This window comes from Typha angustifolia, chromosome 10 (assembly GCF_048772165.1).
Source record: "Typha angustifolia cultivar Huaian chromosome 10, ASM4877216v1, whole genome shotgun sequence".
Classification (NCBI taxonomy): Eukaryota; Viridiplantae; Streptophyta; class Magnoliopsida; order Poales; family Typhaceae; genus Typha; species Typha angustifolia.
This window is the reverse complement of record NC_133248.1, coordinates 12,667,363-12,678,838: the sequence shown is the minus strand read 5'-3', so window position 1 is coordinate 12,678,838 and position 11,476 is coordinate 12,667,363. Positions and strand designations below refer to the sequence as shown.

The 11,476-nt window shown below is 35.4% G+C and overlaps 1 protein-coding gene across 5 annotated transcripts; it reads right to left on the bottom strand.

Annotated features, from left to right (window-relative positions):
• Positions 1-284: 284 nt before the first annotated feature.
• On the bottom strand, positions 285-11,353 carry LOC140768199 (3-hydroxyisobutyryl-CoA hydrolase-like protein 3, mitochondrial). 5 transcript variants are annotated; one of them, XR_012105724.1, is made up of 11 exons: positions 11,060-11,353; positions 10,236-10,337; positions 10,040-10,104; positions 8,905-9,039; positions 8,690-8,786; positions 7,230-7,359; positions 5,529-5,707; positions 4,843-4,970; positions 4,647-4,748; positions 635-818; positions 285-536 (listed from the first exon to the last, which is right to left on the bottom strand). XR_012105724.1 is itself a non-coding variant. In XM_073108379.1 (11 exons), exons 1-11 carry the CDS (start codon positions 11,316-11,318, stop codon positions 438-440), a joined length of 1,329 nt encoding a protein of 442 aa, XP_072964480.1. In that variant the 5' UTR covers positions 11,319-11,353; the 3' UTR covers positions 285-437. The 5 variants fall into 5 exon arrangements, 4 of the variants coding, with proteins under 4 accessions (XP_072964480.1, XP_072964476.1, XP_072964477.1 ...); XM_073108379.1 differs by lacking the exon at positions 635-818 and adding an exon at positions 9,836-9,887 and having other exon boundaries at positions 10,059-10,104; XM_073108375.1 differs by lacking the exon at positions 635-818.
• Positions 11,354-11,476: the final 123 nt, after the last annotated feature.

Sequence of the window (11,476 nt, the reverse complement as noted above, 5' to 3'; positions counted from 1 at the left end):
TTTGTTAATTTTAGACAAGTTGTGCCATTAACTGCAGAAGAACATGACGTGCATATCAATTAGCTATCCAGAAACACAACTTTCACAATTTCACAAAATAATTAGTTAAGCACAAGGAACAGTAATGTCCCTAAGCATACGACAAATGACAATTGTCCATAAATGAATAACATTTATTAATATAATGTTTCGCTAAAAAGTTTAACTTAAATTAACGACAAAAACTCTTGTATAAACAGAAGGCATGTAAGAGCAGGTGGACAGTTCAGTTTCAACATTCAGTGTAAGCACATATTGCAAAACTCATTAAAGATGTTTGTGCAGAATTTAGATCTTACTAAGCGGAATCAAATTCTAGCAATTGTAAGTTTATTTATTTATAAATTACCATAAATAAAACTTAAGGAGAGACAAGATGTCCTCTGAAATTCCTATAATCAAAAACCTAATTCATTTTCAGGAGTTAAGGGCTCAAATACTGATTCCACTTCAGCCATGTCGACATCCTCCAGTGCTGCGGGACTCCATTTGGGATTCTGCAAAGAACCACGTACGGAACTTTAATAAAGTTATATAAATAAGTTCACTTCTGATAGGTGTGGTATGGAGCACTACGACCCCTAGAAAGAATTACCAAATAGAGGATCTCCTGGAACAAGAATGTAAGAATGAATGATCATGGTTATGTACATGTGTGACATCTTGGCATTAATATGCAACCACTCTTTCCATTCATGGCAATGAAAGAGAAACCAACTTTCACGGAGAACCATAGTATGGCATCACCTTGTTATCAAGACATTATATTGGTTCATATCCTGAGAAATCTTTGACATCCATTAAGTGTCATCTTATCAAGCTATAAAAACACAGGATTCTGAAATTTCAATTATTCAGCAATCAAATATTCCCAAATTTTGGAACCAAAATTATGACGGAAGTTAGAAAATTTTGGTTGTTTGGGCTTTCGAGTACGTAAGTTTGTAATATGATGTAGCACGCAACTGAAAATGAGTACTCAAAAGTCAAAAGTAAGCATGTCTATGTTGAAGCATCTTCCATAAATAGTGTGAAATAAATGCGATACAGCAAAAGGCACCTAGATGCAATCCTAAGTAGAGAAGGCAGCGTTAAAATAACTCAGAAGAGAGATAATATGCACTAGACAAATACTTAACAAGATACCCAAAGAAAGCTATTATCCAACAGACTTCTCCATTATTACAGACTACCATGGTTAAATCACCTTGGATAGTCAAATGGAAAATAATCGAAAGGTGGATGCAAAAACAAAGAGAGCAGCAAACACCTAAAAAAGATGAAATTTCGCTGAAATGTTCTGCCTCCTCATTGTGTGCAAATGCTCACTAATGAAATGAGAAAAATCACAGATAAGGAAAAAAAACACCCGGAAACAAATTCTCTGCATTAAGCGGTAACTTAACAGAAAACCACAGGAGTTCTCATTATCCATTAGACTTCTCCCTTATCGCACAGATAACATAGTCAATCACCTTGGAAGGCTCTACAAAAAAATAATCGATGATAGATGCAAAATGGAACATGCTGCAAACACCTTTACAAGACTCTTTAGGTGGGTGAAGTCTATTCAGGTGCAACAGTGACTTTTGCACCTTAAATATAATTGTGCACAAGTCTCCATCTTTTCCCTTTAAATGTTTTTCTTCCTCTGTTGGCAAACAAAAGGAGTACAGACAAACTAAAGAATCTTGTCTATCATCCAAATAGTTAAATTTGTTCTTCCTCGCTTCAAATGTGGCACTAAACATTATATGAAACTCAACATGTATTTCAGCTCCCTTCTTCATTATTTCCTATATAGGATTTTTTTATTGTCTCATTCATACACCGTGTACCAATGAAATCCTACAATTGTCACTGGCTAAGGCATGGTTTGACGCATTCCGTTTCCTTCGTCAAGGAAAATTAATTAATCTGAACTCAAATTGGTGATTTTTAACATGAGTTTAGCATGTAGAGGATCTTGGTCCTCTAGCAATACTGCTAGGCTTTCATGCATTGGACTTGCAGAATTCCTAGATAATTTAGTAGCTCATTTATCTTGTGTCTTTTGAGGATTGCAATATCTCTTATGTTCAACTAGTTTCTTGAGGTACCTTGATGTGAAATAACGGGTTGTTAGGATTCTAGGAACGACAATGGAAAAAAGAAAAAAAAGATGGATAGAGTTTTACACCTCCATTCTCAACTGGAGTTTCACACCCAAAACTTGCATCGGAGATAAAACGCTACAAATTTTACATTTCCATTTTCAACTAGGATTTCACACCTAAAACTTGCATTGAAAATAAATCGCTACAAATTTTATTTCTTCATTAACTTCGACCGAGTAAAAAGTTGGCATATATATAGACTTTACAAATGACAATAAACAAATAACACCCTAAACAATTGTAAAAAAGCAAATATAACCCTAAACCATAGATTACAAATATATAATAAAAATAATTAACTTAAGGAGGAACTGCATTGATACATGTGCTATGTAATATGTTGTTGATGTTCGCATCATTCTCCCCGAGTGGGAGAGAACTCGACTTTCTCGAGTGTGTCCTCTGCAATATTTATATTGCTCCAGTCTCACAGTTTTTTAACACTTCAATTCACTTCGTTCAAGCAAAATATCATCAGTATGGTGATAGGTTTAACACCTCCACCTAACAAATAATGGTTTCACAAAGTTTTTCTAATGATAGGACTTGTCCTTTAGTGACTTTGAGTAGTGAACTGAGACTTTCCTCGTATTGCTTTAGCTTGTAGGGCTTCTATCGTTCCAAGTCACTTTAATCAAGCCAAGTATCATTATGGTTAGGGATAGGTTTCATACCTTCACCCTCAAGCTAGAGTTTTACACCCAAATCTTTCTAATGTCAAGACTTGTCATCAATTTCAGAAAAAACACTGATCATAGGGACGAGAGAAGAAGTCAATGGAGGCGTGATAACGGTGGATGGTGGTTGACGGTTACAAGCAAGTGATGATAGGTAGTAGAGTTCAGAGAAGATGGTGTTGGCGGTGGTGAAGAGCAACTCTGGTTGTGTCAGGAGTTGATGGAGAGCAACACTGGTGGTGATAGCATTAGTAGAGAGCATTGCTGGTGGCGACAACGTCGACTAGCTATGGGAGTCTAGTAAAGGAATAGAGTTGGGGCTAAGGTAGGTTTAGATATGTTGAGGTTGAAGAATATGACTTAAGACTAACATGTGGGAATGTGTTGGAGTTAAGGCTAATGGGTCAGATTAGGTTGGATGCTAATAGATTTGAGGATTGAGTTGGTGAGTTGAAATGGTTTGGGTCTGGGTTAGTTTGAGTTTAGGTGAGTTTGAATTTAATAGGTAGGTGAAGAAATTTTGGTAGATATGACAAGGAAAGAAAGAAAATTTTGATTGGGGGGGTTCGGGATAGGTTTGGTTGTTTTTTTGGATAGTTAGTATTTGTTAGGAGGGATAAGAAAAAAAAAGATCCGTTGAAATCTCAAGGAAAGGATAAACCATTAAATTTAAAAATCAAAACTTTGGAATTCACGAAGTACAAAATTTTGAAATACACAAATTCAAAAATTTGAAATTCTCCAAATTCTAACATTCGATTTTTTTTTTCGGTGCGCCTATAACAGAGAAGAAGGTTAATTTAGATGATGATTGACTATTGGATGATGCACAAACACTCCATGTCTAGTCGGATCTTGCTTCACAATTTCGTAATGACGATTGGTTCTTCTCGTTCCTCCACAATGGTGATCTTCTCATGCGAATGTGGTAGAGTTCGTGATGATAAGACATTCATAATGCAAGTGTCAAACGATAGACAATTGTAGAGCGGCATAGAACCTGAAAGGCCTGTCTATACCAAGTGGAAATGGTAATAAAGATTAGGGAAGATGGGTAGGATGGATAAATTAATGGGCGAAGAGAGAGAAAATGTGATTTGGAGAAGATTTGAATCCTAAAAATCATTGCTTTGATACCAAAATAATGTGAAACAATAGGATCGTTAAGATTCTAAAAACGATGATAGTGAAAGAAAAAAAAAAAGAGGTTCACACCTCCATTATTTACTAGAGTTTCACACCCAAAATTTAGATTGAAGATAAATCTTAAAAAAATTTATTTCTTCTTTAACTTCAATTGAGTAAAAAGTTAGCTTATATATAGATCTTACAAATGACAATAAGCAAATAACACCCTGAACAATAGCAAATAAGCCAATACAACTCTAAACACCAAAAATAGTAAATATATAATAAAAATAATTAACTTAAGACTAGTTTCCTAATGGAGGAACTACACTGATACATGTGTTCGTGTAATGCCATTGATGTCCGCATCACAATTTTGCTGATAATAATTTATGTTTGGAGTTACTTTAGCTTATCAATCAACATGGCATATTGGCATTTGCATGTCTTTTAATTTGACATGTTAGTTGTTAGTTGTTACCTTATGGACAAGTTGGTTGGGACTTGGGAAATCTAAATAGTTCTCAAAGCTGGAAGAGTACTTAATGGTTTATTATATTCCATCCTTGTTCAAGCCCAACAACAGATTTCTTACACAAATAACTGCCAAAGGTAGGTAAAATATGGTCTCAGTAAATGAAAATACCTGGTCCTTGTCCACCAAAACTGCCCGAACACCTTCAGCAAAATCATGTCGAATTGAGGACCTCAAGGCCATGCGATATTCAATTTTCATAACACCATTTAGCTGTTGCATAATGCAGCATAAGATAGAAAGTCATACTATATGCATACATAAGCTAACTGAAACCAGGACGAAACTTGACTATCTGGCGGCTTACTTTTGACATTTGGTCATTATCATTTCCTTGTGCAGATGCAACTTGGGAAAAATGCTTCTGGGTTAAACAAAGAGAAAAGGGAGCACCTTTACCAAGCCCAGCAAGAGCATCACTGGCCCATTCTGCCACTGTAGTCAGAAACAATGATGAGATAGATCATCAATAGCTAATGCCCTAATTGATTTTCACAGGGCCATTCTTTTATTATTTTGGTTTTCAGCCAGGAGAAATATTTTGCGCTTTTATTATTCTAGACCACTAGATGCAAAATTAATGGGAATTGTCAATTCATGGGACATGTTTATTATGGTACCAAGGTACAGTCAATGCCAATCCATGTCAATTTATTCATTAAGTCGTTAGATTGTAAATAAAATATTTGCTTCACCAAAATGTTGGCTTCATTACTTCCTTATTTGCATGCGTCAGTTCTGTTTTGCCAGAAGAAAAATATCGTATGTTTTAATTGTGATTATCAGGAAAGTGCTATGAGAATGTAAACCCATCCCTTCTCTTCCCTATTTAAACCAATGCCATAACAAGAGAAATTTCACGGTCTAGCATGCTGAGAAAATTACACATCAACGTGATACTGGTACACATAGGTGTCAAACTATCAGCAATATTAGCATCATTTGCATCTTAGTGGATCCTTGCTCTAAATTGGATTGTATCCAAGAGTATACCTGCAGCATCTGTACTCATTTGATGCTTTCTCAGCTCTTCTATTGTCTCAGAGACTGGTTTGTGTGCAGCAAAACAAGAAATGATATGAGGCAAAAGAATTTCCAGCTTAGCTTCTGATTCAGGCTCCTTATGATAGTTTGTTAACAATGCCTGAACATCTTTATGAGGATCCTCTGTGCTGCAACCACAAAATACATGAGCTCAAGGAACCTCAACAAGGTCAATATATAAATGTTAATAGATAAATGTATCCTAGACTGATTTGTAGCATTTGAACAAAACCAAGAAACCAGATAAACTACAGTTCTACAATAAAATTATCTTCAAAATGTCAGCTTACATGTATTCGTATTTAAAAGATTTATAGATCTATTGATTACAACAAATGTCAAAAAGAGAATTTCAAAAGAAGAAACAATTAGCATTGATTCACACTTCAACCAGAACACCTTAAGTGCAGCTACTAAAAGCAACTCTCCTACCTTGCAAATGCATTTTTTTCAGAAAATCCTAACAAAAAAGTTGATTGAATTAGCATGAATATGTAAGACCTTAGTTATATAACGGATAGATTGGATGACAAAAGAAACACAAAAATAAGAAAGGAGAGGGAAATCAGACAGCTAGAAACTTATGCAGACATTGTGCAATCTGCTAAAAAGGAATCTAACAGTGCAAAGAGAAAGAAGGATGGAGATGGGATTTCAAAGTACAATGAAAAAAAGGAAAGTATTGCACAGGAAGTACAAAGATAAACAAAGTAAAAGCCTACTACATTTTCAAGTCTCTTTTCATATTTTCATCACCAAAAAGAGGAACTGTTTAAAAACCTCAAATGCTCAGATTATCAACTCGATCAGAAAATTTGATGATGGAAATAATGGGCTCCATGATTATGAAACACTAAGGGTGCTTTAGAAGGTTAGTGTTTTGATATGCCTCTTCAAAACATCATTGAATGGTTTAAAAGAAGCTATCTTAAATTTTTTAATATCAAAGCCTACATATGATGATTGTCTCTACATACGGGCTCACAATACGTCCTAGAAATCATAGCCACTCTTTCCATTGTGTTTACAATATAGAGCTAGTTTCACCACAATATTCAAATAATAATATTCCCAGCTCGTTATTATACATACATCACACATCTGCTGCATTAACATAGGCAGCACATGAAGTTATCCCATAAAGCATAGACTTGGATGGAGAGTTGCACTATCATTTAATTTTCTTGGCCTCATCAATCAGAATATGAGAGATTGCATTACATTTCATGGATAATAATATCTTTAGAAAATATAATAGCAGCGTCCGAACATCTGACATCATACTAAGATAATCAAGTCTTTAAAATATAAAATAACATACTTTGCCCTAATATGTTATTTCAGAACTTAAAAACAGGTAGGTAGGTACGTCGTTAGCACCACATAATAGTCCCTCATTTTCGCAAGTGAGAAAATTAATATATGAACAAAACAATTAAAATTATAGCTCTTTCAAATTGACCAGAATAAATGGCATTCCAAAAATAAGGATATTGAGAAAACTGGTAGGTCTTCTATTAATGTCGATATTTTAAGGTTTTATGAAACAGTAGGTAGTTCATTCTGATGATTTGCACGTAGAGGTCCTAAGGTGGTGAGGCAAGGTTCAGAAAGCAAAAAAAAAAATTAAAAAAAAATTCAGCAACATACAAGTTTATACTTAGAAGAGCTTCTTTTAGCAAACCCAAGCTCCCAGATAGGACATAATGAGTTCCAAGACCAACATATAATGCATCAGATGGTGAAGAAATTCTTTTGCCAGTCATTCCAAGGTAATAACCTGCAATAAAATTAGTATATTTGTGATAAGAAAAGGAAGTATGTTCAATCACGCAACAACAAAAACAAAGCTTATAATCTCAACTATTTGAGATCAGCTCTATGAATTATTTTCTCCATTCATCTCTATTCAGTGCAACAGTAGAAGTACAGACAGTTGGTTAAATGTTGTAAGCCTCACACCCAAATATTTAATACATCTTTTGTTAAATATAGCCAAAGTCGTTCTAAAAGTAATGAGCCCCAAAGTATGACAAGTTGAGATCATAAAGAGAAATTTAAGCAAGCCAGAAAGTTGGGGACCACTTTAGAAATAATGCAATTAAGGCCCAAAGGCCACAAACAGAAGTGATGTGATTTATCCCAATGACAATATTGACTTTGTCTACATGAATATACAAAATAACATACTATAAATTTTGAAGTATACTTCATAGGAATCTATGATCAAATTGAAGCAAGATTCAAATATTGGGATTGAGATCAGCCGCCTAAAAAATGATATACGTCGGCCGCCTTATCAGCCATTTCAATATCAAATTATCTTTAAAATTACGTAAAATCCTAAAAATTATTTTTAAATGCAGAAAAAATCTTAGAGAGAGAGAGAGAGAGAGAGAGGAGAAATGAGAAACCCCAAAAAATCAAATAGAAAGAAAGGGCATACCCAAGTGCAGTGACATTGTATCTGTCAATGGAGGAGCTCTGGAAACTTCTATTTTGATGGATCAACATTGGAACTTTGTCAAGGTGCATGTGTGTGTGTGTGAGAGAGAGAGAGAGAGAGAGGGGGAGATGAGATGTGTGTAGTGCTTGCTGGGAAAGGGACGCGGAGATGGTATTGATGTCCCCGGTCGGATCCAAATGGCATCCAACCTATTTAACCCATATTGGGTTGTGTTAGCCAATCTGGTTACAACCGGGAAATGACTATTTTCAGAGTGGAATCAGAATTGGTCAAAACTAAGAACCATGAATTTCAGAGTTCTCTTGGAAAATTCCAATGACTTGAACAAAAATAAGAAACTATAATGGTTATGCAATAGGCAGCATACAATAATCCAAGATATATTCCAAGATAGTACAAAGTGAAGGAGAAGGGCTTTACAATTCTACAAAACAGCATTCCAAGATATAACTAATGGCTTGGAGTGATATTTTAAAATATAGGCTTGATCAATTTTTGAAAAAACAGGGCAACAGGTTATGATGTGAATATTGCAACTGTGGAGATTATGCTCACATTCAACAAGTATGTAAAAGACAGATGCTGTTGAGGCACAAATTTCCAAATTTACTAAATACAATAAGTGAAAAATTACAGTACATACCAACTGCACCTCCTCCTGGACCCTGTGCAGAAATGTATGCAAACCCAACATCAGGAAACAAGCCAATTCCATTTTCAGGCATGGCCATAAGTGTCCTCTGTCATACAGTGACATCAGCCAGATAACATCATCAGAGATGGAGAGCACAGTAACACCAGATAAATCACAAAGTTTGCTCATATAAATTAAATTTGAAGCACTATAGATAATTATACCTCAGTGATAATCCTATAGCGGCCATGGCCAGATAATCCAATTCCAAATCCCATGGTTACACCATCCATTAAGCATATGTAAGGTTTCTTATACTCATATATCTTGCATATAAGTGAATATTCGGCTGCAAAAACCTGTCATGCAGCAAAACTCAACAATGGGACTATTAAGTTCACAACAATAAGAGCATATTTTCCAGGAAAGACATACAACACAGTATGCTATTTAGAATCTCATGCTCATAGATCTCAAGCAAAGCAAGCGATCCTACCATCAAAAATTCTACATTGACACAAAATGACTTTCACAGAAAAAAATAAAGTGTTTATTCATTAAGAGATGTTATATGGGCAACAAGGGCATGACTGATATCTTAGGGAAGATATTTCTTGGATGCATAAAATTCTAATAAACTGGATATGCTCCCAACAGTTTCAGTCATGACCTTATGCAAATGATCAGGAGTTTCAATTACTGACTGAAATTCACCAACTTAGACTCTAATTCTAGCAGTACTGCAGTAGTGTGTTCCAGTTTCCAATTATTCAGTAGGAAGTATCAATAGATTACTATTTCTCCCATTTTCTCCAATAGAAAGAATAGAACACATTGAAACAGCAAATTGAAGTGACTTGTTCACTTGTACATATTTGTCATGCTCAATAATATTTATCATGGCTTCAGAATAGGCAAGACACCTTTTGAAAAATATGATTTAGAAGATATTCAAACCTTAAGATGATGGACTAAATGAGCCTTTTGATAAACTAAGGCATGCTAAATTGCCAAGAAAACGATAGAATTATGAAAAATCTATAAAAGAACTACAAATAAGATTAACAAACTGCGAAAGAAGATAGAGAAAGAAGGAAAAAAAATTTGATAGTTCTCTATCGGCAAATTATGACATGCATCTAAGTCTTCTTTGACCTCAATAATTTCTGACATTTCGCATCTGATAGTAATCTGCTTCACATCCCCTCCTGCATTTTACACTACTAACTTTGTTATCATTTGCACAATTTGCACAAGCACAGTTCAAAGATATTAAGATATGTATTTGTTACTTAGCTATAAGTAAACAGCTGCATATCAAAAGTGAAACAAAAGTTATAGCTTATCCTATCAAAAGACCTTTGGTACAAGTGATGTAGATTTGTCCTTTTGAATTTCTGCTACAACACCCTTAATATCCATTCCTGCATTGGCCATGAGCATGAATTCATCCTCAGATCATAACCAATGCTCTGGAATCAGAAGATAAGAGGAAAGCACTTCAAAAATCTCAAAACATTTTTGCAATCAGTTACAGTTTATAAAGACCAATCACCTGCTGAAAATGCACGGGGCGAGCTGCTCTCCACCAGAACACATTTGATATTCGGATTAACTTCCCACTCCTCAAGATAGCTCTTATATTTTATGTCCATCTCTGCACCACATTATCTTTGTAGTCACTCCCCTTCCACTACATAAAGTATTACTCTAAAATCTAACGCAAACAGTTTTACCAAGGATAAAGAAGTAAAGAAACAACAATATATTTAATTTGATTTGTCAATCATATCTTTTATATCTAAGATGGATTTCACTGGTTCTTGCGCAGCAAGAATTCAAGAGCCTCACAAAAGAAACCCATAAAAATAAGACACTCATTAGAGCATTTTTATACTATTTCAGATAGCATGCAACCGGTTCTTGTTCCAGTTCAAAAAGTCAACAATAAATCTAGTACGAAATATTGGCGGGGTGATCGAATGTGATGATGGCAACGCCATTATGAGAAGAAGCAAACTAAAGATATACTTCAAACACCAATCTCAAGAAAATTTTTACTGATTCAAGTGGCATGCACCTGGTTCTTGTGACATCGAGAATTCAAGAGCTCGAAAAAGAAAAAGAACACGAATTAGCATAAAGACATAAGGAAATCGCAACTCAAATTCAGGCGTTGAGGACTTTGGCTTTTGAGGCGATTGAAGGTGATGACGGCAACGCCATTTAGGAGTTTATACCTTAACACGGATGTTAAGAAATTTTTCACTGTTTCAAGTAGCATGCACCTGATTCGGTTCTTGAGACATCAATAATTCAGGAACTCGAAAAAGAAGAAATCGAACACGACTTAAGATGAATGCATAAGGAAATCGCAACCTATATTCATAGCGTTGAGGGCTTTGGGGCGATCGAGAGTGATAACAGCGACACCATTAGGGAATACCCTCCCCTTAACAAATTCCTCCGCGGTGCCCGCCATGGCGGAGAAGGTGCGAGAGAAATCGGAGGCTTTGCGGAAGGTAGAATGGATCAAATTAGGGTTTCGTGCGAGGGACTTGGATCTCGAGAAGGGGATCGAAGAGAAGGGACGCGAGGGTTTTAGGAGGATTTGGAGCCGAGAGAGCAAAGCAGGCATGTCTAAGAGAAAACAAGTGGTAAACAGAAGAGGTGGAAAACCAATTACGTCTTTGTCTGAGAATGGAGGGTAATTCCGTAATTTAGTAATCGCCACGATCATTGGACATGCGAGGGACCTGCCGACAGATTATTTATTTATTTATTATTATTATTATA

Bases quoted from the DNA above. Each gene is read 5' to 3' on its own strand.
- LOC140768199 (XM_073108379.1), bottom strand. From the start codon at position 11,318: ATGCCTGCTTTGCTCTCTCGGCTCCAAATCCTCCTAAAACCCTCGCGT. The intron at 9,040-9,835 runs GTCAAAGAAGAC...GCTGCATGACAG, and splicing joins AAATGTCAGAAATTATTGAG to GTTTTTGCAGCCGAATATTC. The intron at 4,971-5,528 runs GTATACTCTTGG...TTCTGACTACAG, and splicing joins AATGAGTACAGATGCTGCAG to TGGCAGAATGGGCCAGTGAT.